At 27.5% G+C, this 20,238-nt stretch overlaps 1 protein-coding gene across 1 annotated transcript; it reads left to right on the top strand.

Annotated features, from left to right (window-relative positions):
• Nucleotides 1–3,769: 3,769 nt before the first annotated feature.
• LOC129969063 (SH2B adapter protein 1-like) lies at nt 3,770–20,216 on the top strand. The gene is made up of 7 exons (XM_056083471.1): nt 3,770–4,648; nt 9,141–9,242; nt 11,062–11,177; nt 11,281–11,348; nt 12,905–13,036; nt 14,246–14,433; nt 16,506–20,216. The coding sequence occupies exons 1-7, from the start codon at nt 3,941–3,943 to the stop codon at nt 16,887–16,889; spliced, it is 1,698 nt and encodes a 565-aa protein (XP_055939446.1). The 5' UTR covers nt 3,770–3,940; the 3' UTR covers nt 16,890–20,216.
• The last annotated feature ends 22 nt before the right edge of the window (nt 20,217–20,238 follow it).

Genomic DNA, 20,238 nt, shown 5'->3' with positions numbered 1-20,238 from the left:
AGTATTAGTAGTATTATTAGTAATATTTAGAGAAAACAATTATATTAATAAAAATTAGAACGTGTTGATATTCACTCGTATCTTCCATAAAACTAACGAAAGGTACAAAGTTTGAGCCAAATAAGCGAAAACTACACTATTATGAGTGCAAAGCATTGCCAAAAAAGATGCCAAGGCTTAAACCAATCAGAGCACGTCGGTATCCTTTGCCATAGACTTAGTCTGTACAATTTGCGAACTCGCTTTTATTTTTTTTATCTAATTACCACAAAAGTACTCATTTATTGCATGTGAACATCACTACCTATAAAATTCATATAATTCACATGGTCAAATTTATGTGAGCATTCAGCTTCCTTTGAAAATTTAAACAGGAAAGGATGGAGAAAAATAGAATAGTAGAACTGGATTCTATTCTTGGATTTTTTTAAACCCATAAACATATCTAAGATTTAGAATTCAGTCTTTAAAAGTACCAACTCAGAATCTTAATGTAATTATCACATTCATATGACAACAACAACAAAATTCAACAAAGAAACCTTACATTTCTGGAATATTTGTTAGAATATGTTCTTACACAATATACATTATAAAAACAAACTATTACTGCTTCACAAAAATTTAGAAATACCAGAATCTAAATTTATACAGCATTTCAGGAAATAATGCAATAATGCATAGTTAAAAACTTTATTTATGGTATATGAGCATCAACTTCTGATTTCAACTCAACAAAATGCTGACATACAGTGGCTCCCAAAAGTGTTCGTACACCAACAAGAATCAATTAAAAACCTCATTATTTACCATTATATATTCTTATTTTTACATGAAAATTTTTGCATAGCATATTTTTACAGTTCTTAATAAAGCAGTGAAGAATAAATTTTAATTACGATGCAAATTATTTTTTTAAAAATGACAATAAATAAAATTGCACAAAAATAGGACACAAAAGTGATCATACACTTTAAAAAAACATCACTAAATATGAAATTTTCAGTATTTAGTAGGATATCCTTTATTCTTTATAACAGCTTGTACGGGTTGAGGTTCGAACTCGCAACGTTAGGGTTCATAGCCGAGTAACAAAGCCACTAGAAAAAAGTGTACACTCTTCTCTGAAAGTTGTTATCTGGTTTATAATGTTACCACCACAATAGTCCCCCACCAGTGAGTCGGTAGAAATATCGCGCCAGTTATGGCGAGCGACGAACGTGATTATCGCGCCAAGTGTTATGGCGGGCGAAGGCGAGCGTGTGTGAGTGGTTGCTGCCGGTAGATGGAGCCACGACAGCTGAATGAAGGATGCGGTTGTTCAGAACCAGGGTCACCAATGTGCGGGTTGAGGTTCGAACTCGCAATGTTAGGGTTCATAGCCGAGTAACAAAGCCACTAGACAAAAGCGTACACTCTTCTCCGGAAGTTGTTATCTGGCTTATAATGTTACCACCACAAGCTTTTAAACGTTTGGGCATAGATTTAACTAAACGGTCGGTTACTTCTGCACCGATCTTGTTCCATTCTTCGATCATTACTGCTTTCAGTTGAATTTTCGATTTAATGTCGTAACTTCTTATTCGCACCTCTAATTCTTTCCAAATATGTTCTATAGGGTTTAAATCTGGTGATTGAGCTGGTGTTTTAAAGGTTTGAGGGCAATGATAGAGGCAAAAGAGACGAACATTCATGGCCGTGTGCTTAGGGTTGTTGTCTTGGTAATACACAAAGTTGTTTAAAATGCCCAATTTTTGTGCTGACACTTTTAAATTATTATTGAGAATATTCATATAAACTCTATGATCCATTATACCATCAATGAATACTAAATTTCCTACTCCAGCCTCTGACATACACCCCCAAACTATGACACCTCCACCGCCATGTTTTTCTGTTCCAACTAAATTCTTGAGATTAAGTTCTTCAGGTTTTTTTTTTTTTTTTTCCTCCATACAATGATTTTCCCATCCGACCCAAAGATGTTAAACTTACTTTCATCTGCAAATAAGAGACGATTCCAACAGCTCTCTGGCTGGTTTATCATAGATGTGGCAAATTTAAGCCTAGCAACTGAAGCAAAGAATTTTCTTCGTGCAGAGCGGCCATGTATACCAGCATTCCGAAGAATTCTACGAATAGTTTCACAGGAAATAGAAGTTCCATTTGATTCATTATATTGTGAAATAAACTTTATTGCACTCAGACTTGGATTTTTTAGAAATGCTGACAGAATTTGAGGGCGACAATTACGAGGCTAGTTTGCAATCCTTTTTCCCTCTCTGTAACGTTTTATTATGCTTTGCACCATTGAATGAGGTAGATTAGTTATAGTTGCAATGCCTCTAATTGATTTTCCAGCTTTAAAATGAAATATAATTAATTTTCGTACGTCTAAACTCGTTTCTTTACGAATGCGCGTCATATCTAAGAATAAAGTAAATAGAATAAATAATTGTGATATTAAATACTGAAATCAAACGATTTTAGTGTATTTTTCAATTAGAAGAAAAATAAGCCGCAAAAGATATTTTTATGATGAATTTAAATAAATAATGTTTGGATGTACGAAGACTTTTGTGTTCTAATTTTGTGACATTTTTTATTTATTTATTTTTTAGAACAATACTACTTGATTTTTTTAATAAAAATATTTGTTCAGTTTTATTAAAGACTATTTAAAGATGCTAATTAAAAAAAACAAGTAATAAAATGCTTTATTAAGAAGTATAGAACACAATTTCTGCAAATTTCTTTAGTGTACGAACACTTTTGGGAGCCACTGTATACACAGATAATCCAAGACTGTGCACTTCACACCACAATAAAAAAAATTCTTTTCGTTACATCACTTTTAAGGCTTTCAAAGAATTTAAAAAATACTGTTTTAAAACCTGGGCAAAATTTTAAAAAATAAACGATACAGATTGAAAATAAATGAAATTTTCAAAAAACGTTCCAAAAAAATTATTTTCATGCGGGAATGAAACATTTGTGAATAAAATAAAAATATGAAAAATAATATCGAAACTTTATACAAACAAAGCAGAAATGTTTCATTAGAAATATACATGGATGCATTGTTTCTTAAAACAATAAATTACTAGCATCAAAATTAGGTAACAAATTATTTTTGTACAGCAATAAAAATAAGTTTTTGTAATACAGTTAAAACGCAGCTTTTCCGAATTCTGACTCAAAGGTATAAAATACAGCAGACGAAATCAGAAAGTAAACATAGAACATTCCGCGTTTTAAAGCTGCACTATTCTGCTCCCTGATTGGTAGCACGCGATGTGATGTAATGATGGAGGAAGTAGTGGGCGTTTGAAATCAATTCATATAATTATATTGATATTATTCTCTTTCGGATTTTTTAAACCAAGAAAGATATCTTATGATTTAGGATTCATGTCGAATAAAAGCTTTGAAATTACTAAAAAAATTTTTTTAACTACTGAAATTTAGAATTTTTTAGTTTTATTCTTCAAGTTAGAACGGAGAAACATTTCTGCAATTAAATAAATTCAAATTAAAGAAATCAACAAATCATAGAAGTAATTATTTTTTTTCATTTCCTTTATTAAGTTTCATTATTAAAAATCATGATATAAAAATGTAATTAAAATTTCGTCCATAATTTTTTCATTCTTTTTATGTACTTTTTGAAAACGCACGACTGAAATCTTGTATCCTAAAATAGAAGATAAATAAAAGTGTTGTTCTTTCTTTTGTTTATTTCATCGAAATACGCAGCGAGCACGCACCCCCACTTACGTTGATCATTGTGCGCAGTCGCAGTGCTTAATGTAACTATGGCTGCTCAATGTGTCACGGTGTGATGGCATTTAAATGTATCTATCGCAACTTAGTTGTAGAGTGTTTGATGGATTACTTATGTGAATAAAAACGTTATTACAAACGTCCACTTAGTGAAACAATGGCAGCCGTCGCTACAACGAATGGAGAAACCGACGAAAAAGCCTTGTGGCCAGAATTTTGTGAGAAAAATGCCCGTGTCGCTGCTGTGGATTTCGCTCAAAGTTACCGTTTGTTTATCAATGACCATCCTAATTTAGGTAAAGTAGTGAGTAATCAAGAAATCAGTAAAAAGTTTATTGACTTTTTCTTAGAGTACTTTGAATTAGAAGTGAAAAAAAAGGTGGGAGAAAGCTCCATCTCCTCCAATGGTCACAGTGCTCAAGACATCGCTAGTGGTGGTGGTTCCGATGTAAACAGAACTAGACCTAAAAATCAAGAAACTTCCCAAGAAAATATTCGTAATTCAGCGACGGCGACAAATCATGAAGATTATAGTGATCTGTCGGACCCTGAAGGCGAATCTCCCAAGTCTCATCCCAGAGCTTTCTTTAGACGTTTGTCATTTAAAGGTTTGAAACGCGGCAAGGGTCTATTTCATAAACAGCATTCGGACGAAGTCGAACTGTCTTACCATGACAGGCGTGCCCGTGGTGACAAACACGAGAAAACGAAGTTAACAAAAATTATTGTGGAATGTATAAGGGAGGGAATGGTTAGCTATTTGACAGGTGATTATCTAGATGGTCGACAAAAGTGGGAAAAATGTAGACTTGTATTAGTTAAAACTACAGGAGGTTACATGTTAGAATTCTATTCACCACCAAAGGTAAGTTTGTGACATAAATGTATCTTATCATTCAAGACTTTAAGATTTTTTTAATCTTATATCATTAAATATGTTTATCTTCTTTTTGTATAGTAAATACCGCATTGAAAATGTTATTCATAATTCGATTTTCATTGAATAAATATGCAGCAGTATATTTGTATATGGCAGCATATTTGTCAGCAGTATATTTATTAGAAATTATTATGTATTTATATTTTATTACAATATTTGAATGCTGTTTTAATTTTTATCAAGGGAAATGTTTATTGCATGTCAGTGTTTGTATCTAATATTGTGTTATTTCAAAGTGAATAGTAATGTTTTATTACAGTGGAGGACCATTTGGGTCATGAGTCCTTCCACACCTTAGATAGTATTTTGTAGTCTGAAAGAAATGATGCCATAATGTTGATCGCATTGGAATTATTGTTCGGGCTACAAATGTTTGATAAAAAAAAAAAAAAACTGATCAAAACTGGTTAATTAAATGAATCAAATTAACTGGTTTATGTTTATAAGCTATTCTTTTTTGCACTTTACATATCTAATTTTATTTTTAAAAAAACTTTTGATGAGTAGTCAATTTGCTACTTGGAACTCTCGTTTAAAGTCGCTGTTATGAACATTTGTTATAATACATTTTTATACAGTTGAATCAAGATGTGTACCTGTTAAAGTATTGTATATTACCAAAGTACAAATAAACACAGACATTCTATCAAAAAACAATAATCCTAGCAGCGATTTTCAATAATAGAGTTTGGAATTTTGTGTTGACACAACTTGTCATACTGGATGTTAATAGATGATACAAGATATATTGTAACTGTGTCAATGAAAAAAACTAATATACAGTGGCTCCCAAAATTGATTATACACTATATTCTTTCTTCTTTAATTTTATTCTTTTTGATCTTAACATTCTTATTTATGGCTAATATTTATAAAAACGACAAAATATACATTAACAAAAGTATTAGGCTAAAAAACAAATTAATAATATTTAATCATTAATATTTTTATTGCAGTAATTTTTATATCTAAGTTACAAATTCCAAAGTCACAAAATTGAGTATACACCTTATAAAATATGAGACTTGACTACCATTATTTATTTTCAAATGAATAAGTAAAATAGTTTTGTTACTTTAATTGGCAATCATTGATTTCCAAGCACAAACAAACGTTTTTGGTTATCATAATGAGCTCCAGAAATGAAACAAATGTTGAAATTCGGAAGCTTATTCGATTGTCTGAAGATGGTAAATCTCTACAAGAAATTGCAAGGGAAATTCAATGCAGTTACGGGTGCGTTAAAAAAATTATTGAGAAGTATAAAATGTATGGATAAATTGCTAATAAACCTGGAAGAGAAAGAAAATAAATCCTCGGTGCCATGACCAAGAGAAGAATTATTTCGAGAGGTAACAAACAATCCTAAGGTGAGTGCTACAAAAATTGCTACATCTACTTCAAGAATAATTGGAAAGTGTGTTTCTGCAGAAACAATTCGAAGAGTAATCCGAAAAGCAAATTATAATGGTCGCATAGCCAAAACAAAACCGAACAAGACGATGACCCGAAACATTCAGCTAAAATAGTTAAGTTATGGTTGTTATATAATTGTAAAATGCAATTTCACTCCCCTCCTCAATCTCCAGATCTCAATGTGATTGAAAATGTGTGGGCACAATTAGGAAAATCAGTTCAAAAACATGATATTAAGGGCCAGGAACACTTAAAAAGAGTATTACAAGAAGAATGGTCGAAAATATCCAGCAAAACAACTCAAACTCTTGTCAACTCAATGCCACACCATTTACAAGTTGTTCTAAATGCAAAAGGATATGAAACAAAATATTAATTTATCTTTGTCTTTTTGTTGAAAGATTTTGTTAGATGTATACTCAATTTTGCGACTTTGAAATTTGTAACTTTGACATAAAAATTACTGTAATAAAAATATTATTGATTCCTCCATTTTGTGTTTAAGTCTAATACTTTTGTTAATGTATATTTTGTCGTTCTTATAAATGTTAGCCATAAATAGAAATGTTAAGATCAAAAAGAATAAAACTAAAGAAGAAAGAGTATAGTATATACTAATTTTGGGAGCCACTGTAGATAAATAGATAAGATGGAGGTTTGTTCTCTGGCATATTCTACACTAATACAGAGTGTTATAATAGATCTTGAAAATAAATATTGCTTTTTCACATTTATTTTATGTTGATTAAAAACTTATTGACTTTTAAATGGCTGATTTATAGCTATTTAGTGTTATACTAAATTATCAGTCAAGTAAGAGTGAGAGCAGTAGATAGAAAAAGGTTTGTTTCCTTTGTAAAGTTACATAGCCTATTTTTATTAATAATAAAGGAGAATGTGTAATTATCTTTTGGCATTATACAGGCCAGACTATTTGATTTAGAGCTGCCAAATTCGATATAAACTTTAAAAGATGTATGTACTTAGTATTTTTTTAATATTATTTTAACTAATCAAAAATTGAGGGCAGTATTTTTTCATAATGGCCTTCAAAAATATTATTGCATAAAAATAATCTTTTGCCAATTTGAAATTTAAAAAAAATGTGTAATGGTAACTATCTTAATTATCAGAGTTTTCTAATGTATGGTTGAGAGTAGTTTAATGAATTGAAAATTCTTCACTTTTATACATTATAATTGTTGGTGAGAAAATATCACTGCAGATACAGTTATTTGGAAATGCTGTATTCTTCTTAATATTTTATTGCATGAATTTTAGTTATATTTTAATAGCAGGTAAAAAAACATAAATAAAGAAGGCAATTTTAATATATTTTGTTTATTTTAACATTGGATTAGTAAATATCTTCAGATCTCCCCTACTTTGAAATCGTATTTGTATGGCATAGCATTGGGTTCTAGAAGCTAGTTGCTGATTAGTCTTCAAGGTTTTTTTTTTTTTTTTTTAATAAGATGTTTGACATTATAGATTTTGATTATCTTGAGAACATTGTCATTTGTGTCTAATTTGTTGAATAATCTTATTGAAAATTTTTGTAAAATGTGTGTATGCTCGAAGTTGGAATTTTTTCTGATTTTTTTTTTACAAAGTATGGCATGAGTGAAGAACTATGTTTAATCATCTAAAATAATTACGTAGGAGAAAATTGCATTGAAAAACGATTTAAGAGATGTTCATTTAAATGCTATCTTGAGCTATTTTGTTATTGGTACGAAATTTTTCTCTTTAATGCACTTGTATTCAGGATTGAATTAAAAAAATTAATTATGGTGAAATCTACTGTATCTGGCATTACCAAATATTGGAAATGGCTATTTGTTCATGAGTCAAATGATATATGCTGGTCCTAAATTCTAAAGTTCGTAGGTCATATTTTTTACTGAAGTTTAATTTTTGTGTTTAAAATATAAGTCAATCAGATAATCAGTTTGCAGCCATATTTCTTGCTTCACTGCTAGTTGTAAAAGCTATATAGAGGTCATTCGCATTTTTTTAAGGGAATTTCATTTACGAAAATTATAAATTAATTTTCAAATTACATTTATTGCATGAATATTGAGAAATATTTTTTATGCAATGAGAGAAATAGATTTAAATGCGTACTTGCCTGTGCAGTTTGTGCATAAAAACTATATATTTGTCATAATGTAAGAATATTCAATATTCTTATCTAGTGGAGCTGAATGTTGCAAGTTATATTTTGTAATATTTAGTTTATGACTTGGCAGAATGCAATGATAAAAAGGTTTTGAATGATATAAAGGTTAAAATGCTCAACTTAGATATTTTTAAGAATAAAAAAGGTTTTTCCCTTTTTGTTTAATATTTAGGACCAGTCGTGGGAGGGGTTCTTAATCTTAGTGTTCATTACTAGCAAGAAAGCTATATATCAAATATTTAATTGGATAAAGGAGAACAATATGATGATTCAATATTATGGATTCGTATTGAGGGAAGTGTTATTCTGATGGCATAGTAGCACAGCATGTTTACAACCCATTTGTAGAATTTTTTTTAAAGGAGGTTGATATTATATCTATTCTATGAATAAAATTAAACTTTTTTTTTTTTTTTTTTGCTTATGATATATTATTGAACTTTTGAATATAGATGTCTAAGAACATTTAATTATTTTTTAATTACTTTAAATTTGAGTTGAGATTAGTATGATTATAGATATTAAGTAAGTCAAATTCAAGTTAAAACTTGATTGAACCTTGAATGAAGAAAAGAACATGTATGATTTTCTCGCTTGGAATTTTTCAGTGATACAATACTACCTGTTTCATTTGTTATCTGAACATGATTAATATTAATGGATTATCATTAATTTGTATCATGATTTTTAATTCTAATATTAATCCTGCAAATTAAAATCTGTATTATACAATTCTGTAATTATCATATATTTGTTAAGTTTTGATCTGCATTTTATTTGTTAAATTTATTTTAATAACAGCTATGTTTTTATTTTCAGTCAGTTAAACCTCGAAGTGGCCTTTTTTGTTTCCTTATTACAGAAGCTCGAGAAACTACTGCTTTAGAGATGCCTGATCATGAAAATACATTTGTTTTAAAGGTAACTTTATTTTTAAATTACTGCATTATTAATTAAATTTATTTTTTAATAATTTAAAGGTCTACTTTAGTAATTTACAATTCCAACAATATAAGTGTGAAAAAGGATAAAGATAATGGTTGTAGAAAAATAAAACAGTTATAAATTTTAATATTTGGTATAGTTATAAATTTCATTTGCTTTTGAGATTAGAAGGATATATGTTGCCATTAAATGTCATTCTTCTTTGTGATATCTCTTATTCATGTACAAGTTATCAAATATACCAATCTTGTATCTTAAAGTTCACGAGAAATGTTTTACAAATAATTAAGCTCCAAGCTTTGGTATTTTATGCTAACTTCTTATGTACTTAGCTATTTAATTAAATTATTTGCAAGACATTTATTACTTCTTAAAAAAGGAATTAAACTAAACATTAAATATTAAACATACTTGTAACTGAATATTTTATATTCCACAATATTCTTATTATTATATATTGCTATTATACTTATATATTCCTCTCTTTAATAGTAATAAATATAAAACTATCCGGTTTTTGTCGGTTACAAATAAATTGTGATAGCACTTACAAATTTTTTAAAAAAATATTGTAATGTAAAAATTTTTTATATCCAACTAAAACATACAATTCAAGATAAATAAATCGTTGATTTTCTTAAGATAGTGAAGATTTGAAGAGATTGAGCCTTAATATATTTTATAAAAAAGAACCAAGGAAATATGTAATTGTAATTTTTCCTTGTATTTTTATATTTGATACATTGCATAAATACTAAATGTTTTAATATTTGCATGAACTGAAGATTATTGGTACATTTTTTTTTTTTTTTATATGGAATTTGCATGCTTGAGTAGCATCTGCAAATCTTTATTACCAATTTTCTTTTTCAACCGCCACTCCCAGATAAATGATTTAAATTCTTCTTATATTATTTGTTAAAATATTATTATTGATATTTCCTCTTAAAAATTTCCTGTCAATTATTTTAATTAACCTTTTTAATAAGTTTATCTTTCTACTTGTTTAAATTAAATATGTTGAGAATTTTTGGCAAATTTTATTTAACTCAAAAGCAATAAGCAGTTTCAAACAATTGTTTTTTCATTCATAGTAATAAGTATAGAACTGTTGGTAACTTGCCTCAAGATTTGCAGCTTTATTACATTTTGCACTTAAACTTTTTTTGTATAATTTCTCTGTTTATAATCAATAATATTATAAATTATTTTTTTAGACTGTGACTTTTATAATATTATCTCAAATTGCTGATAAAAGTATTCTGCTTTTTAAGATCAATTTTAAACTGCTGTTGTATGCATATCTTTTTTAGATATTCTCTTTGTAAATGCAGCAAATATTATATAATGTTATCTTTTTGTAATCCAAATTAAGGTTATTAAGCATATTAATCCGAATTAAGGATATTTTAACAATAGATTAAAAAAAATGGCTGTGTTCAATTATATTTTTAAGTTTCGTATGCTTATTAAAATGATTACCTGCTGTTCTTTGACTTTTTAAAGTTTTTTTAAAAAATATTTCAGAGTACCAAATCAAGCTATCACGCAGGTTCTGTGCTAATTACCAAAATCTGTTTATTTTTTTACCCAAATATTTAAGCATTCTTGAAGGCCAATGTATTTTGTATGCTGTAAAAGAATACAATTGCTTGAAATCATCACAAATTTAAATTGGTTTTCCACTAAGGAAGAGAATTAACAACTTTTATCACTTTGTAACACAATAATTAAAATATTAATGATCTTCTTTAGAATTTGTAAATATTTTTTAATATATAAATTTATATTTTAGACCGAAAATCATATGGAATATGTTATTGAAGCCCATGATTCCAATGACATGAAATCTTGGCTTACAACTATAAAATACTGCATGAGGCATCTAGGAGATCTGAATACAGATGGCTCGTAAGTAGCTAAGCTTCTTTTTTTTTTTTAATGCATTTGGTCTTTGCATATATTTTTTTTATTTATATTTTTCTTATTTGTTCATTTTTTTCCCCCTTTACAGTCGACCAAGATTACCAACAGCTCAATCTGATAGTTTAAGTAGGTTAAGAGACAGAGCTGCATCTAAAAGTAAGTAATTTATTTTCATATTGAGCCTATATTATCTGCAAGGTTAAATGATGATTTGTTAATGGTCAACAATCTTTTCAACTAAATTTCATTTATGGAAAGCAACTAAACCTGCTTAATTAGTCTATCTTAAAAAAATATACAATGTAGATGAGAGCACTATGTTCTCTCTTGAGTTATATATATATTTATTGTTTTGAAACTGCTTACATAATTTTTAAAGTTCATATTTTAAATTGAAATTCAGGTTTTGTTGTAGTAATCAGGAAAACTGAATTCGTGGATTTTTTTTTGTTAGATGTAGAATAATAAGGAGTAAAAAATAAATTAATACATTTAAAAAATAAAAATTAAAAAAAATTTAAAAAATGGCAGAAGGGGGTATTCATTTTTTGCTGAGTTTATATAATAATATTAATCTATTGAAGTACTTTTTTTATATTTTTGTGAGCATTTTATGAATAACAATATATATATATATATATATATATATATTTGCTAAATCTTGAATTTTTTACCATTTTATTATAATATTATTTTTATTTTTCTGCGAATAAAGATTTGAAACGTATCAAAATCCAGTTTTATTCTGTGTATAGTATTTTAAAATTTTATTGTTCTGTTCTTTTTAGCAAGAGTTCAATTACATATGAGTAATCCGGGAGTAATTAATTGATTGCATTGTTATGAATTCTACTAAATATTGTCTGTACTTGAAACTTTATTTCTGATATTATTTGCATTTGGCATTAGTTTTTTTTTCTATATTCTTTCCTTTTTTTTTATATACCATTGTACAGTTTGAAATTCTACTTTTCTTTTTATTACCTTCATGGAGCCTAATACGTTTCTACCTGCATGTATCAAATCAGTTTTGTTAATTCAAGTTCTCAGCTTATTGCTTAAATTTATAATTTCTTGAACAAGAAAAATATTCTTGGGGGAAAAATATTTCTACATAATCTGTATGCTCTTGAGCCAAGCTGCTTCATCAATTTAACAATGCTGTAAGTTTAGATCAAACTAACAATCAAAATTAAATATAATTTTGAAACAAAAATTGTTGTAGACTTTTGGTAGTGGTTTGAAACACTTATCGCTTCAAATCTTATCTGATGTAAAACAATTTTCTGATTTTACTTGCCTTTATTTTTATTTCTTTATAATGAAATTAATATGAAAACTAATTGGAAATAGTTAGAAGACAAAAAGTGAAGAATTTATTTAAATTTGATGAGGTTAGTTATTGAGGTTAATTTAAGGCTTTTCACTTTCTAATAACAATCTTATTTTATAACAAAATAAATATTTTTATTGAATTGAAATAAAAACCAATCCAATCTAGATAAATATAAGTTGAAATTCTTAAGCTGTTCTTTAATCTGATTATGCATTTGTTTTCAGATCCTTTCATTTTTGGGATTTTTCTAATTTATACAAAAATGCATAATCTTATTTTTTCACCTTCATTTGAAAATTTTTAATGCTATGCATTGAATTATTCAAAATGAATTCAAGAAATGTACATTAACTATCTTTTATTTATTGTTTTACAGAGAACGAGGAAGGAACGTCTGATGCTAGTCCGGATCCTCCACCTGATTTGCCACCACGTGGTGTAGCTGCATCTGGTTCAACACCTGTGCCACCTGCTTCTGCCAGTGAATCTACTGTTCTTAATGAACAAGGTATTCTATTATTAAAAAATTGTGAATATTTACTGTTTAATTTAAAAATTATCAATTAATATTTGATTCCATGGTATTTTTAAAAAAATATAAAGCAGTGCATCACAGCAGAGTAGATGAACGTGGAATTCAAGTTGACTAAATTGTCTTTCTTGTAGGTTCGCAAATATTGTTTTAAATTTACATAATCGGAATGTTACTAACGTTTTCTGTGATTTCAAATATCTTCATGGATCCCCCCCTCCAGAGGCCACATGAAAGATCTGAAATTGGATTAAAAATTTCATTCCTTTGCATAATTTTCAGGTTTTAGTGCAAAAACATAATAAAAATATCATCTTCTGAAAATAAAAAGTAATTGTTCAAGCAAATTTGTTTTCTTGTTGTACCCAATTCAAATAAACTGCAAGTTGTTTTTAAGAGCCAGTATAGAATTACAAATTTAATTTGAAATATCAATATAATTTTAATTTATATGTTCCTACAAATTATGAACAAATATGTTAAATTTTAATTAAAATTGAAGTAGCAATTAACTTTCTTTGTTTTCCAAATATTTGGAAATGAATCATATTTGATAATCATCTATAGATGAAATCTCTTCATGGAATTTTTTTTATTGAAGTCCATGTCTTTAAATCACTGTTGGTTTTTTCTGGCTTGTTGCTTAACTGTTGTCTGAATATTAACTTTCTGGATTGGCTAAGATTAGGGTATTGCATTTTGAAGTTATTTTTTTAAAGAAGTTTTTAATTGATTGTTTTAAAGAGTTTTTTAAAAAACTGTCAATTTTACTCTGGTACCCCCCCCTTCCACTCACATACATACACACAATTTATATATATATATATATAATATACTATAGCTTTTGAATTAATTCATTTTTATCTACAAAGAACTTTTATATGCATCAATGATGAAGATTAAAACCTGGGTTTTTAAATTGCATTCATATTCTAATCTATCTATAACTGATTCTTATCTCTGTCTTTTAGATGTTTTTGTATTTTATTTTCGGAACAATTTAATGAATATTTTGATTATTACATGTTTCAAATTAGACTCATTTAATTCTTATGAATGATAATGGAAATAAATGAGGTGAAATAATAAAATAACTTTCTTGAATTCTGAATTAAAAAGCAAAATGAAATTTCAGAATTATTTGATTTTGTAATGACTTGATTCCCCTATTTCCCAACTTTACAGATTCTGGACCAGACATATACAGCACCTTAAGAGAATATCCCTGGTTCCATGGTATGCTGTCCAGAAGCGATGCTGCACAGTTAGTTTTAAGGGATGGTCCTCTCTGGCATGGTGTTTTCCTTGTTCGCCAAAGTGAAACAAGAAAAGGAGAATATGTGTTAACTTTTAATTTTCAAGGCCGTGCAAAGGTGAATTGTGTTGCTATATTTATGATAGAAAATTTTTTGTTCCTTAGATAGTATTACAAAATAAAATTGAGCAGTGGTAATAAATATAAATTTTGATTATTATGATCTCAAAATTTGTTTTTGAACTCAAATAAAATTTCTATCTGTAATTATATCCTTATGTGCTATTATGTCCTTGCCAGAGAATTTTGGAAAATAAGAAATGTTTGAAAATATTTTAATATTATAATATTTGTTCTCATTTTTATAAATTTTACTATGCAATGAGGAAAAAGAAAAAAATTCTATATGGCTCAGAAATATGTTGAAAGTAAACATGAGTGAAACAAAAAAATTAGAGCAAATTTAAAGATTTGCCTTCTTGGAATTCTCTTAAGGCCCGTAGGGCAGTTTCAACTGGGATATTTAAGATTTTGGCTGAATGCTTTTCAGTAAACTTAACTGGAAAAAAAAAAGCTGCTAAGAATATTCAGGAAAATATATGAAATGAATATAATCATAACATAGGAAATTTTGATTTCTAACATATCGTTTACCCAATAGGAAATTAAAACCTCTTCCTTGGAAATTTTTCTGATATTAATAGGAAAAAGAAAATTGCATTTATATGGATGGATCAAAAATAGGAGGTAGTGTTGAGAATGAATACAAATTGGTTCAACGTGTGAATAATTTAATAGAATTTTGGGCGGAAAAATGACAAATATAGACCATGCTATTGAATTTATCAAAGAAAAAAATTGGGAAGAGTTAATATCGTGTTAGACCCCAGATCAGTATTGATGATATTAGACTTGATGAGAAAAGTTAGATTACCAATGAAATAAAGGAAAAAATTAAAATAGTGGATTTATATGTACTTGCATTGGATAAAGATTTACAGGGTCATTATGATTATGAATAAGCAGACTTTCATGCTTAACTGTCTTTTACAAGATTGTATAGATCTAGATTATAATAAATATGAACTACAAATAAGAGAAGTGAAAACACAAATTATCTAAATGCAGCAACAGAGATAAAAGGTAAGATTAAGTGGAAGAACAAAACAATTTTTCCAGAAAGGGGACAAAAATGTATCGCGAGAAACTTTATGACTTCATGTATATTGGCTATGGTGGTTTCAATAAACACTGAAAAGACAAAAGACTTTTTGGAAAAGACAACTATGCGCTATTGTAGTCAAAGTGTAGGTACAGTTAAGCATACAAGTCATGAATGCTTTCTAGGAAAAATGAAAGAAAAAAATGGCTTGTACGATGATAACTAAAATGCGTTCATCTGCTAATTCAAAATTTCTAGGTTGAAGACTCAAGAACATTATCACTAAGTTATTGTCCATGGAACCAACTCAATCTTTTATGTTTGATTTCTAAATTAATTAATTTATATTTTATATAATTTTAAATGTAAAAAAAAATGTTAAAATGTTGGTGAAGATATCAGTGAAGGAGAAAGTCTGAATGATTCTTGGTGTGGTGCATGTGATGGTTGATATCATAGGCTCAAGGTTATAATCTCGTAGGGGTTTCTGAGCCGAAAGATTTGATGATGATATCTCGTTTATCTAAGCATGGTCTGCCTGCCTGTGAAGGCATATAGCCTGCAGTTTGAATGGGGTTCAAAATCCTTTTATTAAGCATGAATAATGTCGATCATGTTGATATTGAAAAAGCAGTCAATGATAATGTCAACATCAGTATGGAGTTATATTTGTATAGAAAAATGAACATTTGAAATTGTGGTGGTGTGCTTTCAAAATTTCATGGGAGGAAGATACAAAAATACTAATCCTTGTCATGTTTTTTCCCCCCTTGTATTTAAAAATTCTAAATATTTTGAATATTGTAGTTAAGATTGTAATTATAATAATTGTAATTCCAAAATTAAATTGCTGAAATCCAATGAATCTTTTGGATTTAGTTATGCAGTTAGTTATCAGTTTGGATTATGCAGTTTTATTTTTTTCTTTCAACTTGTGTATATATATCTATTTCAACAGTATTTGTATGTACTGAATAAATACAAAATAACTGTGCTATTATAAATTGTAATTGAATATTTTTCAACAGCATCTACGCATGACAATCAACCCTGAAGGCCAGTGTCGTGTACAACATCTATGGTTTCAAACAATATTTGACATGCTGGAACATTTTCTTCAGCATCCCATACCTCTTGAATCTGGTGGTGCATCCGATGTGACCTTGACAGAATATGTAGTGAATTTAGACAGTACTCAATCTGCTGCTGCAAGATCACGTGCTTCTCCATCAGGTGGAGAAGGTGGTCGGAGTGGTCGTGTCCCAAGTATACCTGAATTGAGAGATATTGTTACTGTACCGGGATCGGTACGTGTAAGGAGTCAGTCACTTGAGAATGTGCATGCTCATGCGGGTCATCACCCACCTCAACAACCTCCCAGAGCTGTTGAGAATACATATTCCTTTGTCTGATGTATGGTTTGTGTTTATATATTTGGAGTAAGTTATTATCTGCAGTTCCGAATTTATAGAGCTATCAAAACTGCCAAAATATATTGAAACTGATCAAATGCTTTTTGTTTTCCTTCTGTATAAATTGTAATTGAATTAATATTGCATTAGTTTTTAAATATGCAATATTTTGAATATTCTAGTGATTTTTATTTATGAATTATTTTAAATTAGTGTATTGTACATATATATATATATATAAAGAAGTGTTTGGCTTTGCCGCTTTCTCTTGTTAACTGTGTTTTTATGTTGAAGATGTGCATGAGGTATATTGTTTTAAAAGTGGTTGTTTTTTTTGAAAATATTTCTTTTAACTTATAAAACAGGACAATCAAGAAAATTGTACCATTTTTAAAAATCTAAAATCCCAGCTAATTCACCTGTATTTTTATTTCAAATATTTTATTTGTTACTTATTAAATACTTTATTAGTTGTGCAGCTTTCAAAAACTGAAATTGTGAATATGTGTTAGTAAATGGCATTATTTACAATATTTAAGCAGCTGGCTGTAAATTTATATCTTAGTCAAGATAAATAATTTTTCTAGAAAATAGTGACAATTATAAAAACAAGAATAAAGGAAGTTGGTATTAAATATTCAAAGCTTGTTCTGCTTAAACAAGAGATACTATTGTTTTATAATCTAAATATGTAAATAAATATGTGCCAAACAAGTGCATGCATACATACATTCATTTCAGAAATGATACATTCTTTGGGGGGGGGGGAATAGAAACAAATTAATTCTAATGATGAAACTAATATCTTTGAATATATATTATACATTTAGAAAGCTTTTTGCATAAAAAATATTGCATTTTATTTTCATATAGTTTATGTATTTAAATAAATGTCATTTGAATGGTGAATTACTTGACTTTATATGTTAATGATAAATTTCATTTTTGCAGTTGCTAGGAAAAAAAGCTTGGTGAATTTCATTACTTATAAAATAATCAAGCTTTTTTTCTGAGGTGAAGGGGTAAAATATTATTAATTTTATTGATATTTGTAAATTTAAAATCTATATATAAATTTTATGAAAAATTCATAATACTATCTTTAAGCTGCAAATCTATCTAGATGTTTTTAATTATGTAAATAAAGTTGTTGAGTTTTTATATATGGAGTATTTTAACTTCAGTGATTTTTGTTCCTGTTAGTTTTTTACTGTGATTTTTCATTGTATTCTTCTGTTAGAAATATTTGAAAATTTTCATTGGAAATTAGTTTTATTTGTAGATTTATTTGCTTTAATGTTAAATAATGAGAAATAATTTTTGTATTTTTAAAACATATTTATGTTGCAATTGTTCACTAGTTTGAAAAAAATTTATTTAAATATTGCATAATTCATAATATTTTATGATAAATAAAATTAGTTATCTCAGAAATTGATAATTTCTTTCAGCAGTTGAATTTCAAAAATAAATCAAAATTTATAATGTTAAAAATTTGAATAACCTGTTTATATATTTTTAAGATTGGCAAATAATATGCTTTGTAACTTTTTATTTTATTTGGGAAGTATATGAAATCATTTTTGAATGTAGAATTTTTATCCAGTAAGCCAGCTTATCCATTTACAGCCAAAGTATTTTGTATTTGTATTTTCAAAGTTCACATTTCTTTCTTTTTATTCTAATTACCTAGTAAACATATTTTGCAAAACAGATCATTTATAATTGTAGCATGAGAACATCTTGCATCGTTGACGACTTTAAGGTTCTTTTTAACTCTTTGAAATGTGAATTTTTTGAAACTTCTTATTAAATGCCATATTTTTGTTTAGGGTAATTATTTCCTTCCAGAAAAGAGCATGTGGATAAAGGACTTCAGCATGCTCAAGTGATATTTATTAAAATTATTGCTATTTTAAATTAATTACTGATTTAAATATCAAATTCATTAATTTGATGCAGAAGTCTGATTCATCATTTCAGTACAAAGGATTAAAGAACTGTAAAAGTAAAACTTTCTTTTGAATATATAAGGCACCAATTATCATATATTAATGTTGAAAAAATTATGCAAAAAAAAAAAAAAAAAAAAAAAAACGTACATTCTGTAAAACAACGAATATAAATGAAATTAGCTTTTTAAAATTATTACTTCTTATTGAAAAAAATGCAGATTTTTAGCAAGTTTCTCTTTTTTTTATTTGCCACACTAATTATTAGTAAAATAATACTTATGCCTATATTTCACTATATTTAACTTGTGGAATAATTAATTGTTTTTTTCTGCAAACTTTCAGTAAATATATTTATAGGGATATATCTATGTAAAACTTCACAAACTTCTAATTGAAATTTCAAATGGGGGATGGGAAACAAGTATTTTTATGTTTACACAATTGAATGTTAATTCTAAAGATTGCTGTATTTCAAAATGCAATTCCATCATTATCTATTGTAAATTTTTTTTTGATGTTGAGAAATTTAATAAATTTACCTATCTCCAAACAAACAAATTAGCTTTTGGGTAGATGAAACATTTAATTCTATCTTAACTTCAACTTTTCTTATGAGGAAATAAAAGAGAAAACAGGACATTGTACTAATCATTTTAAGGAAATTTATTGCAGTTAAGAAAAATTATTTTAAATTTTGTTCAAATCTTTTGTTTTTTTCTAGCTATTATATGAATCTGACAATTTGATTTGTTAATTTACTTTATAATTAAGCTAATATCTGAGACTGTTGAAAATATTCTTTACAAAGATCAGTTGTATATTATTTTTTAAAAATTAAATTGCATTTTGCTTTAACAAAAATAAGCAGTGGTCACAAAAATCTATAAACACAAGTAATAACAATCTTGAAATTTATTAAGTGAGAAAATCGACTATTTCATATTAACATTTTTAACCTGCAAAGATTATATGTATAAAATTGTAAACTAAATATAGCAGTATTCTTTTAAGAGAAATTTTTAAAATATCTATCAGTCAAAACTAATATGTATTAATACTTTATTTTTAAATTAAACTTTAATAAAATATTTCATCATTGTGTTGCTGTACAAGGGTATTTAATTCTCTATGCCAAAGCAAGTGTTATGCTCCTATGCATAATGAGCAATACCACTGTATTATATTTCTGCACTGCTAATATATTCAAGTATTTTTATGCATCATATCATTTTACAATATATATTTTGGCTTGTTTATTTGTTAAATTTTTTTAGTATATTACAGTGAATATTTATTCTAGTAAATATTAATTCTGCTACTTCAAGAAATAGGTATTGATACTATATGAATAAAAATTATGTAATGCTTTGTATTTTTGTTTTTAATTCATTGCA

This window comes from Argiope bruennichi, chromosome 5, assembly GCF_947563725.1.
Source record: "Argiope bruennichi chromosome 5, qqArgBrue1.1, whole genome shotgun sequence".
NCBI lineage: Eukaryota > Metazoa > Arthropoda > Arachnida > Araneae > Araneidae > Argiope > Argiope bruennichi.
This window is presented reverse-complemented; position numbering and strand designations above follow the sequence as displayed.

Coding starts and splice junctions, on each gene's coding strand:
- LOC129969063 (XM_056083471.1), top strand. CDS start 3,941: ATGGCAGCCGTCGCTACAACGAATGGAGAAACCGACGAAAAAGCCTTG. Junction 11,349..12,904: donor AGACAGAGCTGCATCTAAAA/GTAAGTAATTTA, acceptor ATTGTTTTACAG/AGAACGAGGAAGGAACGTCT. Junction 13,037..14,245: donor TACTGTTCTTAATGAACAAG/GTATTCTATTAT, acceptor CCAACTTTACAG/ATTCTGGACCAGACATATAC.